At 44.1% G+C, this 22496-nt stretch overlaps 1 protein-coding gene across 5 annotated transcripts in view; it reads right to left on the reverse strand.

The window, feature by feature from the left end:
* The window catches only part of CREB5 (cAMP responsive element binding protein 5), a 457922-nt gene that overhangs the window by 14104 nt on the left and 421322 nt on the right, over positions 1–22496 (reverse strand). For all 5 annotated transcript variants that reach the window (XM_031940514.1, XM_031940517.1, XM_031940513.1 and 2 more), the window contains 3 exons: positions 18369–18695; positions 10205–10432; positions 1500–1608 (listed from right to left, as the gene is read on the reverse strand). In XM_031940514.1, the coding sequence (XP_031796374.1) occupies positions 1500–1608; positions 10205–10432; positions 18369–18695 (664 nt within the window). The remainder of the gene's footprint in view (positions 1–1499; positions 1609–10204; positions 10433–18368; positions 18696–22496) is intronic.

The raw sequence follows: 22496 nt of genomic DNA on the forward strand, positions 1-22496 counted from the left end.
ACACCGGGAGTGTTGGTTCAGGTAAAAACCAAAGCGAAACAGAAATATCTGTTGGTTTATTTATTTTGAGCCAGGCCTGTGAGCTTATCCCAGCTCCCTCCAACAACCAGCATCACTTGGTCTGCAATGAGAATTACCCGGGCTTCATACCCAAAGTCACCTATTGGGTGTCACGCTCGAACCCAAACTTTCCTGACACCGAGGCCAGCTGTCTCTCCCCCAGCCCCTGCCCACTGGGTCCTGGCATCTATCAAAGCACTTTCTTCCCCACATGCCTGTGATGTGGGGGATGGGTTCCAAGCTTAGAATTTCCAACAAACCCAAACTTTCTCCATTATAAAATGGTACGAGGAGAGAGATCCTTTTATATGAACTTGTCTCTTAGTAATATACAAATTACCAAGATGGGAGAAGGACCCTTATGAGGTAGGAACATTGCAGTTGAAAAACTCGTTTGAAAACATGTTGATATAAACCATTACACACGGACCTTTGCCCTGCCCCCAGTCACTTCTAACACTGCCTTTGGGGAAAAGAAGGTCTGAAGAAATCAGAGATCATCCAGACCCATGATGTGCGGCTTAAATAGAAATGGCAGCCATTAAACTGTTTGAGGATCTCTGCCTGCAGCATTTTTAGACTTAGAAAATCACATATTAACATTATCTGTCTTCTATTGTACTTATTGATTTTTGAAAATAGCTGCCAGTACATTTTTATCTGGCTCAGATACTCAGGGATGTTCCAATTTGATATGTGTAAGGCTGAAAACAGAGGCCCCGAGAAACTGGTTTGCTTAAGGTCATACAGGCAGTAAAACAGACTGGATTTGAACCCAGGCCAACTAACTCTCTGTAGAACAGTTCTTCCATTGTTTCTTACTGGCAAGTCTGAAGAAACTCAATTGCACTGTGAGCATGGACAGAGCTCAGGTAGTAAATGGGTTCGTGTCCTAGCTACTCTCTGGGGATGTGAATCCTACTCTAATTCACTTCGTTCTCTAATTTATGTTCAAGCTTCTTAAGGGCCAGGTAGGAACTAGTGGTGGCTATGGCAGAAACACTCCTTTCCATAAGGGATTCGGAATAAGGAAATTCAGCTGTAAATGTGGTTCCTATTTCCATCTTTCCATCTTTCCTGGAGAACTTTAAGGTATCTGAAGCCAAAGCAACATCTGGGAGGCTTGGCAGTCCACTGGCAACTGAGTGTTTCTCTACTGGCCACACAAGAGAATGGAAGCTGGGTGGGATTTCCCAACTTGGATTTCCAAGGCAAACGCAGCCAAAAGCATAAGGGGAGAGCCAAGGTTCCCACTGGTGTTTTGGCACATGAAGAAGGCTTTGCCAGGATGGAATGGTCTGGCTACTCACCATCTAGTGCTTAATCTCTAAAGGGATAAGAAAGTTTAGTTCTTGAGTTCCTTTTTGGGAAGACTCCGCTACAAAAAGATGAGTCTGGAATGAGACGAGTCAGAAAAAGAAAATAAGCCAGTTACTTACTTAGATAGCCTTGTGACTCTTTCTGCATGGCGGTTATTGGGCAGTCTTTATGTGTTAACAGCAACTGTTTCAGTTGGGCTACCTCATTTTTCAACATGGAAACTTCGTTCTGGAAAGAAAATGAGTCAGAGTCTTATTGGAAAGGCCAGTGAAAGCATGCCCCATGCAAGCAAGCTTCTGCATTCTGTGTTTTGTTTTGTTTCTACTACATAGATTTGGGTGATGGAGGCAAAGGGAGGAAAACAACTCGGCAACTAGAGGTCATAGGAAAACAGGCATTTAATCCAGATGGATTTTCCTTATCTTGTGACCCTTTGGTCTTCTATGTCCAAATCATACTCCCTCCTCCCCTCTGCCTCTGGAATCCAGATCTCCCCTCAAAGCACAGCTCAATTGGGCTATCTCCTACATGTGGCCTTTCCAGATAACAATCATTATTACTTAATATTAATCTCATTAATTTATAAAGGTCAGTGATTTATTATTATTAATGACTTATTATTAATCTTATTACTAATAAGAGCTGGTGTTTTTATAGTGCTTCGAGGTTTGCGTAGTTTTTTTTTTTTTTTACAAATGTTACCTCATTTGCTTCTCAAAGAAAGTCTGCAACATAAGTGCTATTATTATCCCCATTTCACAGCTGAGGAAACTGAGGATGATTAACTGATTTCCCATGGGGCCCACAACTAGTCAGTAGTTAAACTCAGGTATTCAAGACAATCAATCAATATTTATTAAGTGCCTACTGTGTGCCAGGTACCATGTCAAACATTTATTAAGTGCCTACTGTATGCATGTACTGCACCAAACATTTATTCAGTGCCTACTGTGTCACGTACTGTGCTAACCACTGGAAATAAAAAAAAAAAAAGGCACAAGAAAGTCCTTACCCTTGAGGAGTTTATAATCTAATGGTGGAGAGGAGAGGAGGGGGGATGGCATGCAAACAAATATCTATGCATAAAATTCTAAGAGGATAAATAAGAAATGAGTTCGATACCATCCTTTGTGCCTAGATTCCTAGATTGATGATCTCGGTTGTTGCTGTTCTATGCCTCTTGAATTTATTAAATTTGATCTTTACTTGTGCTCTGGTTGTCTCAACTGAAAAGAATGGAAGCTCTGTATGTCGGTACCAGATTTAATGAAGACGCCTGATGAACTTTTCATCTATTGTAGCTCAGAATTTCTGCGCTCAATCAATCTACCTGCATCAGCCTCCCCAGTAGCAGGAATTATAGGTGTGCCATACCACACCTGACTCAGATCATGAGTCGCAACACTGTGGTCACAGTATTCTCTCTACATTGCCTCTTTTTGAATCTCTAGGATTTAGTTTAGTGCCTGTATACAGCAGACACTCCATAAATGCTTATTGACCAATTTCCAACATGAACTTGGCTCTTCAGTCACTCATCTCAAGTATTATTTTGATCCCTAAAGTTGTATTTTATTTTTACTTTTATCTTTTTTTTTTAAGTGTCCTTTCCAATGTGATCAGCAAAAAAGGATTGATTAAATTCTCTGATGTTAAGTACTCTAATAACTCAATCAATAGAACTTCTAACATCATACTTTATACTTATACATTACACTTCTTCTTGAAAAGCTTTCAAAGTTAACAATTAACTGCCCAAAATAACTATTTGGCAATGAAAAAAACCCACCTGATTACATATGGAAATTGTTCTTATAATCTAAGAAGCTCCCAAAAGAAGGCTGAGCTGACCCATAATAGGGATGATTGAAGCATGTCACATCAGACCTTCTGCAAGTCCAAACTGACATGTACGATTTTAGGGGAAAGTCAATTTTATTGACTTCTTTATGTGAAGATTTATTTTTACCTTGGAGAGTAGTTTCTTCTCTCTCATTTAACCCTTTCTCTCCTTAGGAAAAGTTGGCATCTTTTTCTCACTGTGACCTTTAAAAATAATAGCCTGAGCCACAAAGAAACTCACTTTTGAAACCAGATTTAGATCTGCTATGATTCTTGGCCATCCAAAATGGTCCTATTAAGTGATCAAGGATAAAGAGAAGATGAGAGGCAACATAGGAAAGGTTCAAAGGCTTTGGAATTCAGGGTCCTGCCTGGGTCAGACTCCCGGCTCTGATGCGTCCTTCCGGTTAAGTGACTTGGGGCAAATCATTATCTTTTCTGGGCCTCAACTCCTTGGTCTTTCTAACTGTAAATGTCTGATCATTAGCTGCTCCAAACCCATGCTGGCTCCACAGTCACACCCACCACATACTTTGTGGAAGTCATAACAGAATTACGTTTGCCAAAAATTGCGACTGTCAGATATCTGAGATTTCAGACTCAGGTGGTGGAAAATAATTCTTAAGATAAGGTCCAAGCCTCCCAGCCTTTAGTGTGCCATGCATAGTAAGTAACCAGCCAGGTTTACTCTGGAGAGGCATTTCTTTGTTTCTGCAGGTGCTTGGTGACTTGTTTACATGACTTGACCTGGGAATCAATATTCACTAAGTCTGTAAAACTAGAATCTTCTGTTTTCCTCCAGTGGAGAGAGGAAAAAGAGGAGGGGGATGGATGGAGAAGAAGACAGTAAAAGAAGAAGAAGAAATAAGAAGCAGAAGAAGCAGAGGAAGAGGAGGAAGAAGAGAAGAAAGAGGGGGAGGAGGAGGAGGAAGAGAAAGAAGAAGAGGAGGAAGAGAAAGAAAAAAAAAGGAGGAGGAGGAATAAAGAGGTGGAGGAGGAGAGGAAGAGACAGAGAAGAGATACAGAGACAGACAGAGAGACAGACAGAGTAAGGAGAGTATTACAGTATGGTAGAGAGGGAGCCTGTCTTGGATACAGAAGAGCTAATACAGATCAGACTCTGGAGTCTCCTTCTAATCCTAAATTTATGATGTTAAGACGGTTGCAGTTTTATTTTTGTATCAACTAGCACAAATAATAATTAAATACCTAATAATAATTAAAATACTAATGAGTGAATATTAATAAATCCTTACTTATCACCACTGAACTAGATGATCTCTAAGATCTGTTTGGACTTATAAATTTGGCCTCTGGTAGTTTCTTTTTGTGAATAAAGCCTTCTGTCTTGTTTTTGTCTTTGTATGCTCGCACATAGTAGGCATTTGATAAATGTTTTTGACTTTGATTAAGTATGACTATTAACAATGAAATTCATTTCCCCCCCTTATGTGTGAATTTCAGAAGTCACAGTGTCAAAGAATCAGGACCAAAGTGACTGTATCCTCCACTTAGAACATTTCTTCCATCCATTCCCATTTAATAGGTGAGGAAATTGGGGTCATAATGGGGATGCTAAAAAAATCAGCAATTGTTTTTATGGTGGCCAATGATCAATGTGGTTGAAAGAATGAACCTGCCACGGAGCTTGGGTAGTGTTTTGGCCAAGAATGCCCCAATGTAGGATCATGAAGAGTTGAACACGCCTGAAAACAACTCTACAATAACAATGGTGTGGTGAGGAGGGCCCTTCCTAGTCTGAATTCTGTTATTGCATGAGCAGTGCTCAAAACTACTTCCTCTCTGGATCGACTTGTGGGTATATATGCTATAGAAAGGTTATCTCACATGAGGGAGCTATGGCTTTGGAGGGGCAGGAGATGAATTTGAACCCACTTCTCCCTCTCACGGTATATTGAGAAACAGGGAAGGTTATGAGTAATTATAGCTGGATCTGAGACATCTCCTAAGGCAATGTTGCCAGTGTGGCCTTGGACCAATCACTTTACTTTCTAAGCTTTGGTTTTTCATCCGTAAAATGAGCAGGTTCTGAATCAATGAACCTAGGATCCAATTATAATCAAGAGCAAAGTTAACGACTAGCCCTCCTAGAATCTCCTGTTGATAGGAGCCATTTCACTTGACCTTTTGAAAGCATTTGGGGTTGCTAGTCCAAAGCTGGCAGCCATCTGCTTATACTCCTTTGGAAGGGTAGAGGGTCTCAGTCCAGAAGGCAGCCCCCGGTGGAGATGCATGTTGATGGAGAGACACAGATGTAACTGCAGCCTTCTGGGGAGAGGTGACATTCAAACACACTTCTAATGGTGGGACTAGCAACTGGGGATTTTCTGAAGTCATCTGCAAAGGGACACAGTGGAAGTGTTCTTGGGAGTGAACAAATTTCTGTGCCAAAAATATAATTATGGCAATGAGCTTCAGAAAGTGGGCATGTTTGTCTTGATTAGCCGAGGGCAATTTGGGTTCATTCAGAATCAGGGGACCTTCAATTTGTTAGGGAACGGTTCCCATCTGGCTGGTCCTTTTGCCAAATCCCAAACCTGGACTCTAGTTATATCTAAAATTTCAGCCTTGGACCATGTGTCTTTGCATTTAAAATTTTAAAACGTCCATTACTGTTATGGGGTGGCCAGATGATCCCATCATCCTGGAACCTAGAGATCTACTGAGACTCACACTGACTTTTGATAAATCTTGAGCTGATGTCAAAATCTCTGAGATAAGAGAGGGGGAAAAAAGGACTTTCTTCTCTCATCTGCAAGACTGGAGATTGTTGAAAGCGGGGAAAAGTAATGGACAGTGTATAGAACAGAGTCAGGAAATCTGCATTTAAGCTATGGGTTTAGAGCTGGGACCTGAGAGGTCATCTGGTCAAAGGCCCCCACCCCTCATTTTTAAGTAAGGAAACATAAGTCCCTATGATTTATGGGTCATAACTGACTTATGTTAGTACATTCTTAGATTTAGACCCAAATCTCTGAGGTGGAGCTATTTATAATCTCTTCATTTTATGATTGGGGAAACTGAGGCCTACAGAGTAGAGTGACTTCTGTTCATAGACTTAGAACTGAAAGGAATCTTAGAGAGGATCTAGTCTAACCTTGTCATTGTATAATTGGGGAAATTGAGGCTAAGAGTGGGCAAAGAATTTGTCCGTGGTCATGTCGGAAGTAAGGTAAGAAGTGACAGAGCCAGCATCTGATTCCAGGTCCTCCTACTCCAAATTCAGTCCTTTTTCTACTCCACCATCTTTGTTTGGTATAATGGATAGAGGGTTGGACTTATAACTTAGAAAGCTCCCCATTCAAATTCTGTTTCAGCTACTAGCTGTGTGACCCTAGGCATGTCACCTAAGCACTCTCAGCTTCAGTTCCTCATCTGTAAAATGGGAACAATGAGTATCTGTGTCAGAAGGATTTGCTTTTGATGAGGATTGAATGAGAATTTACATAAGTACTTTTTATGCAGTTCAGTTGTTTTCAGTTGGGTTTGATTCTTTGTGGCCCCATTTGGAATTTTCTGGACAGAGACACTGGAGTTTGCCATTTCTTCCTTCAGCTTATTTTCCAGATAAGGAAACTGAGGCACACAAGGTGAAGTGACTTATCAAAGGTCACACAGCTAGTCAGTCTGTGACTAAGTCACAATCACAATCAGACTGGGTCTAAGTGCTCCAGAAATATCTCATTATGATTGCTTTTCTATTAACTGTGTGACTTTGGAGAAGTCTCTCTAGAAAGCTAGATTCCAATTGCCTCACTTTGTGGAGTGAAAGGAAGTGGGTGAAAACCGTCCCTTCTGAGAACTCCCTCAACTCTTAAGTTTACATGCAGGTGCATAAAATCCTGGGATCCGGGGCTTCTAGCTCCCTGGGGACCTGCTTGGGGAGGGGGAAGGAATATTGTACAGATAGGGTCTGGGCCGCCATCTTGTTGGCTTAGCATGGGGATGTTCCAGTCGCAGATGGTGAATGCTCCCATCTGAGCAGGAGGCTCTCAGCTGGAAAAGTGTCACCAGTGGCTCCAGGCCATCTCGACCTTGGCTCCCCAGGCCGGCTGGAGTTTGTTTGCTTAGCGTCTTCACCTTGGGTTTATTTAACATTTGGCTCCAGGACTGGTCCCCAGAGAGAGCCACCTTTGCTTCTTACAAAGGTCCAGTGAGAGGGAAAGGGTCACTCAGAGGTGCCAGGATGGACGGCATCTCCACTAACCAGAATGAGAGGTCTCAAGGCTAAATGCAAGGCCGAATGGGGTCCATGGATGGGTGTGACTCCTACTTCCATTAGACTAAAAAGGGGAAGATGAAGAACTTGGTATTTACGTGTGTGTGTGTGTGTGTGTGAGAGAGAGAGAGACAGAGAGAGAGACAGAGACAGAGACAGAGACAGAGAGAGACAGAGAGAGAGATTTCTTTTTAACAACAGGGGATCTTTGTGTCTACTTTCATGTTTTTCCACCTTGGAGAGAATGGAGTCCTAACACCAACTTTCCTTCTCTGATTTGGTTCTTAATTATTGTTTTTTAATTAGTGGGTCAAATGAAGGGTATAATCACTATACACACAGGCTAAAAATGAATCCTAACACAATAGTGTCAGCTAATAAGCACACTTATAAATCAAAAGCTTTCTCCTTTTTCTTCTTTTCACATCTCTCCCTCCTTAGCCCACCAGTTTGACACCTTGGGGGAATAACTTCAAGGCATTTTGCTCTGAGGACTTCTAGGTATGGAAATCTGTTCCTCCGATCTCTGCAATATAAGGTCATAGTATTTAGGGCTAGGGGGTCTTTAATAAAATCCTCTCATTTTATACATGAAGAGGCTGATGACCACAGAGATATATGCAGGGTCACTCAAGTGTCAAGTGGCAAAATCAGGATTCGAATCCAGATCTTTGGATATCAGTTGATTCTGACCCTGGGTCATACAATCTTTTTGGCGCTGACCTGTACTTTGATCCATTTGGACATTTCTTATTATAAATCCCTTTCTTCCAATGAAAATAGTTACAGAGTATTAGAGACTGCCTTAAGTAATCAACCTAGGGCCACATTGCTGTGTGTGTCAGACTTTGAATTTGAACTCAGCTCTTCCTAAGTTCAAAGTCAGCCCTTTATCTACAGAGCCAAAGTTTCTTAAACTGTGGTTCTGAGACCTCTTATGGAATCTTGTAACTGAATGTTGAGGTAGCAAAATTTTGATTTATTATCAGTAAATGTTGAATGCCTATTTTATATGCCTATCTGTCCAGGGTCATGTAAAAACTTGCCAGACAAAAAGGGGCTGCGAGTGGGAAAAGTCTAAGAAGCCCTGCAATGTACTACATTGTCTCACCAATAAGGTAGCAGCATCTAAGCCTCTTGCATGGGAATCCCGTGCCCATCCTGCCTCAAGACCTCATCTGAGAGGGAATGTCGGTACCTCCTACCCAACTCCCAGGACCAGGAAGCTTCTTTCTACACGGCTCCTAAGTCTGTCCTCCTTCAACTTCCTCCTTTGCCTTGTATGGGAGCAGCCACGGGCCTCTTGCATCTTCTCCCTTTTTTTCCTTAGGCCATCATCTCCCTTCTCTAGGTTTTCATTTCTTTCTATTTTCAGATTGGGTGTGGGGTGAGGTGACATGGAAGGTACCTCCCAACTCAAAATTCTTGGAAATCATATCAATATCTCTGTCCGAGAGCAATCCCTATTTTCATCAAAGAAAAACTGAGACTATTCACTAGAAGCAAAAAGGGAAAAAAACCCCAAAGAAGCACCAGATGACTCAGTTCTGCTAGTGATCTAATTCCAGCCTTTTGTGGGTAAATCATTCTGAAACTATGTGGTTTCTTTCTGTCAGAATGAAGCTACATTCTATAGGAATCTTTTCTGATGCTATCCTTCCCACAAGGGATAGTATTGTTCCCTTCTTTTGTATTTACTTTGCCTATAATTTGATTCTGTGTGTATAAACACACACACACACACACATACACATATAAACATACAGAAAGTATGAATGATATGAACACATATATACAATATATGCTTATATATGTGTATATCTACCAATTAATTAATCTATAATCAATCTTTTCTATCCATGATTTCTTTTTTCCTTTTTTTTTCTTTTTTTATTCTTTTTTAGAACTCCACAAACAAGTGTTTATTAAGTACTTACCATGAACCTGGTATTGCACACACTAGCAATCCCTTGAGCTGGAAGCTCTCCTGAATGGGCAAAAATCTTGGGCACTCTCTGAGAGATTTTAAAATGCCTACTGAAAAACCTGAAGGATCTATTCAAATAGCTAAATCTATTCAAATCTATTCTACAAATTTTCTGTTCATTGAGGATAATTATAGGGGAGGGGAGAAGGAGAGAAACAAGCATTTATTAAATGCCTACTATGTGGCAGTCACATTACAGATACCTTATTTGATTCTTACTGCAATACCCAGAGATAGAGACTAAAACTGAGTGGATCCATGATTTCCTCCCTGGAGAGTGCAAGCTCCCTGCAGACAAGAACCATTTTCCTTCCTTACCTTTGTATTCCCAGTGCTTAGCATAGTCTGGTTTATAAGAACTATAGAAGCAGTATATAGTTCGTAAGTATAATTATAAGCACTCAATATTGAATTGAATGAAGCTCTTTTTAAGACATTATCTAGATCTGTTCCTTTATCTGAATAAAACATCTGCTATAGATCTGGCCAGAGTAGAACATGGCACGCGCCCGCCCCTTCGGCCAACCCCCACTTCAGTGACTCCCTGGCAAGAAGTGGGGGGGGGGGGAAGGGGGGAGAGAAGAGGGGGAGGGGGACAGTTGGGGATCGGAGCCCCGGAGCTGGCGCCCGTGATTTTCCTGGCGTCCCACCCCATGTGCCGTATTTGGGCTTAGGTCGACCAGCGCCTGTAGGTTTCCCCGGTGCCCGGTGTACACAGGGCCTTTGTGTGGCGGCCCGGAGCCAGGGGCCCGCACCTGAAGCTGCATGTTTGTCTGGGTGAGTTCTTCCGCTTTTTTTTCCAATGACATCACCCAGACCTTCCTCTTCTGTCTACAGCGGGTGGCAGCTGCTCGGTTCCTTTCCAGAAACTTCCTCCGCCTCTCATCTGGGTCTTCGTCCACCACCCTCCGCCGACGCCCCCCGGTGGGCTGGGGCGGCTGTATCGTCTGGGTGGGCTGCATCTGCTGGGTCGCTGGTGAAACCTGAGTGGGGAGAGGGGAAGGGAGAAGGATGAGCAAAGAGAGGCAAGAAATGGCCAGTGACGGGTCAGGGGGCCAGGGCTCTGCTGCCTCAGTGGGTCAGAGGAACACTCTGGGGAGTTCAAGAATACAAGAGAATACAGAGGCCCCCTTGGGATCTCCAGCGCCATTCCGGATCAAATGCTCCCCCATTCCCCCAGTGGTTCCTGCTCCTCTCCCCCAACCACTGGAGTTACTTCGCCTATATTTCGTGTTCCCTTATTTGCACCTCGCTCTCCTACGTAAGCGACCTAAGGCCGGCGCTTGTCCTCTGGGTCTTTGCACCAGCAATTTCTCAGAATTTCTGGCTCCGAGCAGGTGGCTAAAAATGTCTGTGGAATTCACATGAATTGGCTTCATTTGTTAAAAAAGCATCACCTTGGGGCAGCTGGGGGGCACAGAGATGGAACACCAGCCCCGAAGTCAGGAGGACCCGAGTTCAAATCTGGTCTCAGACACTTAACACTTCCTAGATGTGTGACTCTGGGCAAGTCACTTAACCCCAATTGCCTCAGCAAAAAAAGAAAAAAAAAAGCATCACCTAAGACTCATCTTGGCTTTCCCAATTCTAGTAACTAACCACTCACTCAGCATAAATTAAGTGCCTGCTGTGTGCTATTCTCTGTGATAGACAATGCAAACCAAAAACATTCCTTGGGCCCAAGGAGTCTGCATTTGAGTGAGGGAGATGGCCCAGGTGCAGGAAAAGACCAGGTCACCTGGAGGTGGGGGGAGAAAGAAAGATGGCAGGATAGGAGTAATTTGGTGACTTTGCATGGCTGGACTTCAGTTGCTGATGGTAGAGTGAGGGAAAAAACACCAGCTCTGGATTTGTATCTTGCTTCTGATGTTTCCTTAGGTGTGTGACTTTGCAGAAATTGCTTAATCTTCCTGGGCTTCCTGGCCCAAATAGCCTCTCAGGTTCCTCCCAGCTTTCAAATGAGGATAGTCTAGGGAAAATTCCTCCAATACTTTCTAACCTTCTAAGGCACTTGGAGAAAATTCTGCCCTGACTCCTTTCTCCCCAAAGGGATCATCAAAAATGTTTCCTTTAAAATGAATTTTAAAAAATGTACTAAAAAGAAGAGGAAGAGGAAGAGGGAAAAGAAAAAAAAAAGAAAAGAAAGAGAAGGAAGAGAAGGAGAGGAGGAATAGGAAAAAGAAGGAGGAGGATGAGGAGAAGAAAAAAGAAAGAAAGAAGGAGGAGAAGAAGAAGAAGAAGAAAAGTAAAGGAGAAGGAAGAGAAGGAGAAGAGGAATAGGAAAAAGGAGGAGGACGACAAGGAGAAGGGGCAGGAGGAGGAGGAGAAAGAAGAAAAAGAGGAGGAAGAGGAAGAGGAGGAGGAAGAGAAAAGGGAGAAAGAAGAGGGGGAAGAGTAGGAAGAGTAGGAGGAGGAGTGTGGTCGGGTTTGGGGGTCTGAACTTTGATGACAGAACCACCTGAAAAGAGTTCTAGGAATGGTCAGCGGTTGCCGCAGCCCTTGGAGAGCTGATCCTCCCTGGGACAGGACCTGCCATGAGTTCAGTACAGCCTCCCCTACTCCACTGGGCAGAATCCAAGGGGTCAGGCAGTTTCTAGGAGGGCACGGGCACCCATATGACTTGGGAGCTCCTTCCCTAGGGTCCCTAAAACCTACATATCATTCCCCTAATGCTGGCCAAATGCTTTCCACAAATTCTCTGCCTCCAGCTTCACTCTGGAGTGATTGGAAGCCTTTCCTGCAGGAGTTCCCTGTCTCTGAGGACAGTCTGTGAACAAATGAGAAGCTTAGGGTAGTAAAAAAAGAGTGCTGGGAGAGACCTGGTTCCCATCAGTCTCTAGCTTGTGGCTCAGAAAAAGTACCTTAGCATGTCTAATCCTCAGTTTTCTCACCTCTAAAATGGGCTAATGAAGCATCTGCCTCATAGATTTGTTGTAAAATAGAATGAAATTTAGCAATACACACAAAATGCCTGGATGATGACAATGACAAAGCTGCAGGCCTCGGGGCTGCACTTCTGCTGTCTAAGAGCAAGGATCCCATTTGCTTCCAAGATAGTTGGGATCCCAGTGGGTCAAATGCACCATGGGCCCTGGAGTTGCCCAGTCCTGTTTCTCCTGTACTCAACTAGGTGTCCTTGAGGCTCAGGGACATTTCAAAGTCCAGCTACCTCCTATGTTGTTGCCTTTGCCTTCCTTCCCCACAATACTTTATGATCTGTTCACAAAGTGGGGTTAGATGCCTGATGCTCCCCTCACCCCCCAGTGCATTTTCCTCCTTCCTTTTTTTCAGTTGCAGGCAAAAAAAAAAAAAAAAGTCATTTCTCAGTCACTGAGATCTACAGCTGTAATCTCCATGAAGCTGTTCTACTAGAGCCTATGTGAGTATTGGGCTGAAAGTCTAAGAAATGGAACCCAACAGCCCGCCTCGCCAACGTTCCCTGGCACAAAATCAGCACTCGGTGTTTGTGCACCGACTGACAGACCAGAGACATCACACTAATAGCTGCAGGTTGACATCTTGAGGAATGACTGATGGGCGGTGATGTAGTTTGACCCCAAACTCTATCAGACTTTCTGGGATTTCGGTGCCATTAGTCTCGGGGTTGTGTTTGTGCATGTGTGTGAGCCGACTTTTCTAAAACACAAAAAGTGTTTCTCAGAGCCACTTATTGGTGACTTCATAACACCCACTAGCCTCCTAATGCATGCTAGTGAGAAAACATATGATCCATCTAAAGCCTGGGTCCCCCTGGGGACCATCGAGGTAGCCAGCCCTGTTATTGGGAAAGACTGAGTGCTTGTCACTTCAGAGGCCGGCACTGGAGCCAAACCACCCACTCCAAGGCAAAACATCTCTGCAGAGAACACGCTGAACCGCCCGGCTATTTTTGCTTTTATCCAAATCCTTTTCCTGTGTGAAATAAATCATGAGCTCATAGTCACATTTGGGGGACCGGGCTTAGCAAAATGGCAAGCCTGGCAAAGAGGGTTTTCGGGTCCCCTCCATCTGCCGTTCAGGGTCTCCCTCTTGACCTTCCACCAGAACTTCATCTCTCTAGGTGGCCAGTTGCCCTTCTTCCCCATTCCCTCCCACTTCTCGAGGCTTTAAGCTGAAGACATTACTTATGTGAGGATGGCAGGACCAGTAGAGAGATGGTATTCATCAGGGGGAGCCCTCCCTTTGCTCCTGCGGCAGACTCAGCCAGACAAGCAGAGCATTGAGGTTATCCAGTACAAGTGTTACAGGGACCGCTCTGGACGTCTGGTGGAAGACCTGGCTCCTAATGCCAGTTTTGCCTCTCTCTACCTGTGTATTCTCGGGCAAATGACTGACTACTCTCTGGAGTTTGGTTCCCTAATCTGTAAAATGGAGAGTGAATTAGAGCACCTCAGAGGTCCCTCCATGACCGAACCCTATGCTCCTTCTCCTGTAGTCAGGAAAGTTTACAGATACAAACTTAAGTCAGTCCTTGTGCTCCAATTATACTGGGCTCCTGCAACTGAATTCTCTAAGGTTTTGCTCTTTTTCAAACTGTTTTTAAAAATCAGAATCATGAAATTAATCTCCATAAAAGTTTAATTTATCCCCATAAACATCGAGCCCCCTCTTATAAGTTAAAACTCTTGGGAAGGTATTTCTAACTTTTGATCTAAGTGTCAAGGATCCCTAATGATCTCATGGCCTTTCTCAACATATTAAAATAAATGTTAAATAACATATTTAAATAATTGAAAGGAATATTAAATTTCAGTTTAAAGTTCTGAGGCCATTAATCCCACTCATGACCTTGATCTCTTGCCCCAAATCTATACCTTGTTCCATTATTCTACATCTAATAGCTTCACCATGTCCTCTACTGGCTCCTTCCCTTCTGCTTAGAAGCAAGTTGAGGGCTCCTGAATCCTAACCATCAACCCTGCCACCTTCTCAAGTTATCATTCTATATCTCTTCTTGCTTTCCTGGTTAAAATCCTAGAAAGAGGAGTCTACTGTGGGTGTCTCCATTTTCTTGATTCCCATTTATCCCTCAGCCTTCCAAGTTTATTATCTGAGCAGCTGTATGAAGGTTAGAGAAGGGGAAGCCTGGGGATTAGGACGGAGGGACAAAAACTTCCAGACAAAAGCCAGAAAGGACCTGAACTAGGAACCCGGTCACGTGAGCAGAGAGGATGATATTGTGAAGCTGGGACCAGTAGAACAAAGCCAGGCACATTGTACTCACTATGTGGGGTAAATGTTTATGGGATTTAATTGGACAAGGATGGAGAAAGATTAAAGGAAAAGGAAGAAAGATATGACTTTGACATTGAGGTCTTGAGCTTGTGAGATAAGAGAATGGTTGGGACCATTAACAGAAAAAGGGAAGCTGAGAGGAAAGGGATGTTTAAAGGGGAGATAAGGCTAATTTTGGCCACATAGAGCTGGAGATGCTAAGGAAGAGATATCTTGGAGATAGCTAGAACAGTGAGTAGTTCATGGGGAGAGACTAAGGTAGATACATAGGTTTCAATCAATCAATAAGCATGTTGTTCGCTATGTGCTGGCCTCTCTTCTAGGCACTGGGATGCTTTTAAGACAATAACATCATATTGGAGCCATCTGCCTAGAGATGGTAATTGGAGTCATGGCAGGGAATGAGATCAGAAAAGAAAAGAAAGCCTCAATAATATTGAGGGACACTTATACTTCAAGGTCACAGGAAGAAAGATGAACTATCAGAAACAATGGTCATACCAAATCATGGCAGTCTTGGGAGGACGGATCTTCCAAATGGAGGGGGAACTACTCACTGTGCCAACTGCCTATAAGACATCTCTTCTACATTTTGGCTCTACATGGCCAAAATTAGCCTTATCTCCCCTACAAACATCCCTTTCTTCTCAGCTTCCCTTTTTCTGTTAATGGTACCACCATCCTCCCTATCTTAACATGCTTAAAACTTCAGTGTCAAAATCTTATCTTTCTTCCTTTTCCTTTAATCTTTCTCCATCCTTATTCAATTAAATCCCATAAACATTTATCACACATAGTGAGTGTCCAAATGGTATCAAATACAATAGAATAGTAAAAGAAAATGAGGAAAGAGAGAAACAGCCACATTGATAGGGCATTTACAGAACTGTTGGGGACCCTGGGGAAAAAAAAGCTCGAGCAGGAAGCTAAGGACAGATGCCAAATTGTGAGGAGTTGAAGAGCTGGGGGGCAATGAAGAACAGTCTTGGGTATAATTGAGTCTTTCTAGAAATTGAGGTTTGAAGGAAAATAGATGTAGAACGATAACTTTGGGAGGATGTCAGAGGTGAAGTGAAGGACGAGACACATTCACAGGCAGAGTGGAAGGAGAACAGTGGCTGAAGCCATGAGAGCTATGGATGCAGGGAGGAGCAAAGCAAAGAACTGAATGAGAGAAGGGATGGGATTAGGGATTCAAGTGGAAGCATTACTTGGCTAAGAAGTTAATGGGACAGAAAGAAAAGACAGACCAGAGACTCTGAGATATAGAAGAGAGAGGGAGCTCAGGACTAGTAACTCCGATCTCACGTTAAAAACAGAAGGGAATGTTTTCTTCTGAGTGAGGGGGTGGCTATGGAAACATTTGGATGAACCACTGCCTAACTTGGATTAAGAATCATCAGAGCTGGGGATCTCATTGCCAAGTCCAGTTCATGGGATCACCAGTTTAAAGGTGATTGAAAACAACTCCCTTAAGTCACATATGGAGAAACTGAAGCTCAGAGAAGTTATTTGAGGTGCTCAGTGTCCTCCATGGGGACGAAGCTGAAGAAATAGGAATTTGAACCCAAATCCAGGGCTCTCTTCCCTCTCTCCAACTAATCCGGGCCCTTGATTCCTGGGAAACCCTCCCTCTGTCTGTTTGGGTTCAGAAATCAATAAGATCAGTTGACATGAGATGATTTGAAATGTCCCACTGGCATCTGGGGACATGGTCCAAATGGCTCTCTTGGTCAGACCTTCCCAGGATCCTGACCTCAACTCTTTCAAGTGCAAGTAGGAAAAGAAAATGCTTCATCCAACTAATTACATCCAACCAATTAACTAATTGCATTCACAATTGGCCCCTTACTGCCTTGAGACTGAAATGGAGGGCAACTGACTAGAGGCTAATGAGCTAATGAGCGGCTTTTAAGATGAAGAGGGCTGCTAACCTTGTTTGTGGAGTGACTAGCCACTGAGGGCCCAGCCTAAGCCCTTTTACTTAGGAAGGAGAGAAATAAGTACCCGACTTGTCCCCTTGGCTGTTATTGTGTTACCCTCTTTGCCTGGAGCCTTCACTTGGGAACCTGGCGCCATCTTTGAGCTAGAACTCGGTTTTCCTCCAAGAAAATGTCAGCTCCTTGAGGGTTTCCTTCAGTCCCTCAGCGGACCATCCACAGCCATCTGTAACTGCTCACTCTGTCCTGGTACAGGGCTTTGTTGTTCTATTTGGTCACATCCAGCTCTTTCTGACCCCCCTTGGGTTTGGTAGCAAGAATAACGGAGCGGTCGCCGCTTCCCTCACTAGCTCCTTGTACAGCTGAGGCAAACGGGGTTAAGTGACGTGGCCGAGGTCACAAGGTTAGCAAATGTCTGAGGCCAGATCCGAATACAAGTCGTCCTGGCCTTAGGCCTCGTGCCCTGCCCACTGCACTAGGTAACTGCCCCCGGCCACACCTCAGCGCCTGGTACACACACAACATCAGCCCTGCCTGATGTTTGGGGTCCAGTTGTGAAGGGCTCCCTCCCTGCTTTCATGGTGACCTCACATCTGTCTTCCTCTCCCACTGTCCTTCAGGGCCTTCCCAACCCACCCTTGCAGTGAGCTGGGACTGGGCTTTGGCCCTCACCGCCACATAGAAGGCCCACGACTAGACGTGAGGTGGAAGGGCCCCAGGTGTACTCAGTTCCCCCCTTCTCCATTTCACAACCTGAGACCCGGGGATGGCACCTGGTGGATCTAGGATCACATGGACGATGGGAGCGGGAGGTGGATTTGCCAGCAGCGGGGCTCCTGCCATCGCTCTGGGGAAGCCTCTTGTTTGCAGAGGAAGAAATTACCATTGGGATTCATCACTGACAGACCCCAGGCCTTTTTTCTTTTTTCCTCCATGTTAAATCCAAATAGCAGAAAAATCCAAGGAGTTCTTCCTTGCCCCAGAACCTATGTGGGCCCCAGGCCTGTTTCCCTGCTATTCTTAGAGGTGTGAATTTTAGTGGGTTACTCCGAAGGTTGCTGTGGGAAGGAGCTCCATATTCTAATTCATTTCAGTGTTACAAGTAACCCAACTAAAGCCCCAAGACTTAATTAAGTTGGTTGTGGGGCAGCACCTGGTTATGGGCACCTGGAAAAAGCAGATTCGGTTTCTAGTGGCTAATGATAGAATCACCTCTCTGGAGTTGGAAGGGAACCCGGGGGCCATTTACTCCAGTCCCTTCATTTTGTAAATGAGGAAAAACTGAGGCTCACACTGTTACTCGTGCAAGGTTCTACGGGCAAGATGTCAGAGATAGCATAGAAACCCGGGGCCCAGGACCACAAATTTATAATGAAAGGGGGCGAGCAAAGTCAATGGGAAAAATCCGATTATTTTACAGATGAGGAAACTGAGGCTGAGAGTTGAACAGAGGTCACCCAGGTAGGAAGCAGAGTGGTTGGAATTCAGACCCAGGCCCCATGACCCACCCCGCTTGGGGTCCCTATTCTTCTCCAGGGCCGCCTTTTTCTCACTGGTGTCACCTCCGTGTCTACAGGCTGTCACAGATTGGGGGCGAGCCCTGACTTCTGAGGGGGGCTGCATTTGTCTCCCTCCCCCACTCTGGGTCTGAATCTGAGGTCAGAGATCCCTCTTCCAGGCCTGACATGGTGCAATGACCAGACAGAGGCTGGGCCCCCTCCCCCTGACCCCTTGCCACACTCACCTGTGCTTGGCCGCCCGTGTGCAGGGGGGGGTGTGGCGAGCTCTGGTGGTGGGCCGGGTGCGCGTGGAGGTGGGAGTGGTGATGCGGGTGGCTTTGCTGGTGGTGGGCTTGCGGGTGGGGGTGATGGGCGGGGTGCTGGTGCTGGTGCTGGTGCGCCGGGTACGCGTGGTGGGGCGGCAGCGTCTGGTGCTGATGCGGGTGCGAGTGCAGGTGGTGGTGCGGCGTCTGCTCCTGGCGGGAGCTCATCATCTCCATCATGTGGCCCATGCTGTTCATGTTGCCGTTGGACATGGCCGCGGGGTGGTGAGTCAGGGCCGCCTTCAGCCTCTGCAAGAGAGTGGGAAGAGGGGAAACTGAGGGAGGGTACGCAGGAGGTTGCCTGTGGGAGTGGCTTGAGGGGTCTGTGGAAAGCGGGTTCTAGATAACTCAAGGAGCTTTTGCTCAGCACCTTCCCCATGTTGGTGCTGGGCCACACGGTAGGGACAGATAAAGACCCAAATGCAACAGTCTCTGCCCTCAACAGCCTTAGCTGATACTTTAAGGGTCTTCACAGTCTGTTCCTAGCTGACCTTTCCAGCCTTGAAGGACCTTGCTCCCATTCCCACATGCTGCGATCCAGTCCGCCTGGCTTCTCCGTTCTTCCCTCATGCCCATTTCCCTTCCTGGTGTTTGCACCAGGGTCCCCCACACCCAGAATGCACGCTCTCTTTTCCTCTGCCCCAAATGGTACCTTTTACCGGCCATCCTCCCAGCAACTGCTAGTATCCTCCCCTAAACCACTGTGTATTTAATGACTTTGTACATATTTGTACTTATTAATTTTATACATGTGGTATATGTGGCATATACACAAAGCTAAGATATGACTAAATTAATATAAAAGTTATACATACATATGTACACACACGTGTATATCTATACATACACACATGTAGGCAGACCTCATTTTATTGCTCTTCACACATATTGCTTTTTTTTTTTTTTTTTTTTACAAATTGAAGGTTTGTGGCAACCCTATGTTGAACAGGTCTATTGAGTATATCCTTACACCATGTCTCTATTGGTATCAATTTCCCAACAGTATATAGTCACAAAATGTCTCCTGAGAATCAAATTTTGATAATTCGTCTGATATTTCAACCTTTTTCATTATTTTTTGATCCATTATGGTGACCTAGATCTTTGATGTTACTGTTGTAATTGCTTTGCTGTGCCATGAACCGTGCCCATAGGAAACAGCAAACTTAATCAATAAATGCCACCAAACAACAGTTTCTGAGTCTCTCTCTCTCTCTCTACTCCCACTTCCCTATTCCCAAAGTCACAATGCTGAAATTAGACCAATTAATAACCCTGCAATGGCCTCTAAGTGTTCAAGGGAAAGGAAGGGTTAATGCACGGGGCAAATTTCATCGTTGTCCTAATTTAAGAAATTGCCACAGCCCCTCTTGGTCTTCAGCCAAGACGCCCTGACCAGTCAGCGGTCACCAACATTGCGACAAGACCCTCCACTAGCAAAAAGATTTCAACTTGCTGAAGGCTCGGGTGATGGTTAGCAGGTTGTTTTTAGCAATAAAGTATTTTAAATCAAGGTATTGCACTGTTTTTAGATATAATACTATTGCATACTTAATAGACCACAGTATAATATAAATGTAACTTGAATATGCACTGAGAAGCCAAAAAATTCTCATGTCTTGCTTTATTGAGACATTTGTTTTATTGCAGTCATCTGGAACCCAACTGGCAATATCTTCAAGAAAGAGAAGGAGAAAGAGATGGAGGGAGAGAGAGAAAGATGGAAGAAGAGGAAGAGGAGAGAGAGAGAGATGGAGGAGAAGAAGGAAGAGGAAGGAGAGAGAGAGAGACACAGAGAGAGACAGAGAGAGCCTTTATAAGTGCAATGGAAAGGACCTCAGATGCAATCTAGTCCCCATTCCACTCCCATTTTACAGAGGAGAAAACCAAGACCCAGAAATAGTAGTTGGTGGGATTACAAACACATATGTCCTTACTTCCCCACTGGAAGGTAAGCTCACTATACATAGGGATTCTTTCATTCTCTGTATGCTTCTCCAGTGTGTTTAGCACAATGGTTATTGGTAGATTAATTATGTACAAATTAAAAAACAAAACAAATATAGACCGGGAGGTGTATTAACTGGTGGCTTGACTAACAGCCCAATCCAGCATGGCCATCGTAGCTCCTAAGTTTAGAACTAGAAGGCCATTTCCAGACCAGGCGCCACTACTTTATTTTACAATTGAGGACACGGAGTATCGGACTTTAAGTGACCTGAGTGAGGCAGGTAGGCAGGCAGGGGTTAGAGCATTAGGCCTGTAGTCAGGAGGACCTGAGTTCAAATTCAACCTCAGATACCTGTTAGCTGTGTGACTTCATCTCTGTTTGCCTCAGTTTCCTCGTATATAAAATATGGATAATAACATGCCTTCCAGGGTTGTCATGAAGATAAAACGAGAAAATATTTGTAAATCATTTTGCAAACCTTAAAATACTGTATAAGTACTAACAATTATTATTATTGCTGTTATTATTGCAATGAGGAAGATGACGATTATGATTTACTCGTGGCTTGTAAGAAGCTTTGCCTCCCTTCACTAGGTATCAGATCGGTTCAGGAGATGAGTCCCTCATGGTAATATCACTCTGCAGCACCCAAAAGATTTCCTTGACTTTGGGAGGGAATGAACAGGAAGAAGGTAGAATAATGAGGAAAGTAGTATTTCTTGTTTAGGATGGGCGGGAAGCCTTAACAATTCTGGGCCCCAGAAAGTTCCCAGCACATGCGAAACACTGAATGGCTCTTGATTTAAAAAAAATAAAGTCTGTCATAAAGGATTACTCAATGATTGGCCCAGGCTGGATTCCTCAAAATGGTTATTGTTGTAGTAACCGATGATCCTCACAGAGCAGAACAATATCCTGGGTCCTCCATCATCAAATAGCTTCTCCTTTAGGAATAGGTCATGCATTAAGAAGTATGTCTCATCGTAGGCTCACCCTACTTCACAAATACTCCTGTAAGGTGGGGAGGGTGGGGGCAGAGGTCAGTAAATAGCATCCTGATCTTGAAATCGGGAATATCTGAGTTCAAATCTTATCTCAGATACTTATTAGTTATATCACCCTAGACTAGTTGTCCCCCTCTATAAAATGGGCATAATAACAATACCCTAATTCTCAGATTGTTGCTGATTCTCATTTGATGTGAATACACAAACCTTAAAAGATTCTGTCTATTGCCTAATATTATTCAGAAAGGACGTTGAGTTCTCTTTGTGGATTTGCAATCAAAGCTGATCACAGATTGTACTAAATGCTATTAGGGAGCAAGAAGAGCTGCAGTAAAGCCGAGGTTCTCTGTTACAGAGTCTGCTAGCCAGCACAGGATTCACGGGTTATCATGGCCAATAAATCCATCCCATATTGGCCAACATATTGCAGATGAGCTGTTCTGGATCTAGCTGGGTCAGTGGTCAGAGAACATACTCAGACTTTTCCTAGGATGATCCTGAAAGCATTTTATAATCAGGATTTGTCAGACTTTAATCTTCAATGTGGAATCTTTGGGGATCCAGGGCAACCTCCATGTTAAGATAGTACTTTTTGACCATTTACAATAAAACTTCCATTAAATAGACCCCATCTTCTCAGAAGTCGCAATTACTCAGAGTTTTTAAAACCACGATTTGAATATTTCTGATGAAGTATTGAAATAGAATATAAGCTCATGGGAGGAAATTTGTCTTCCTCATTCCCATTATTTTTCTCCATGTCCTTGCTCAGTACCAAGCAGAGTGCCTAAAATACAATCGGTATGTATTTAATGGGTGCATTGTCTGGAATTAAAGAGATGGGGGTCTACCTTTCAGAGCTGCTCAACTCAGCTCTTTGATCCCGGCCTCACTTTCCATCACTTGGAGTTTGATGGTTCAGCACCATCGTAGGCACAGAAAATAGCTTGTACTGAAGGAGGAATGGATAGACAGCTTCAGGGAAGGGTGAGTGGCCTGAAATGCAGAGTATATGAAGGGATGGAAATATGAAAAAGCCTGTGGAGATGGATCAGAGCCAGGGAAGGCTGAAACAAATGGGCCATTTTGCCT

The sequence above is a fragment of the Sarcophilus harrisii genome, chromosome 5, assembly GCF_902635505.1.
Source record: "Sarcophilus harrisii chromosome 5, mSarHar1.11, whole genome shotgun sequence".
NCBI classification, from domain to species: Eukaryota; Metazoa; Chordata; class Mammalia; order Dasyuromorphia; family Dasyuridae; genus Sarcophilus; species Sarcophilus harrisii.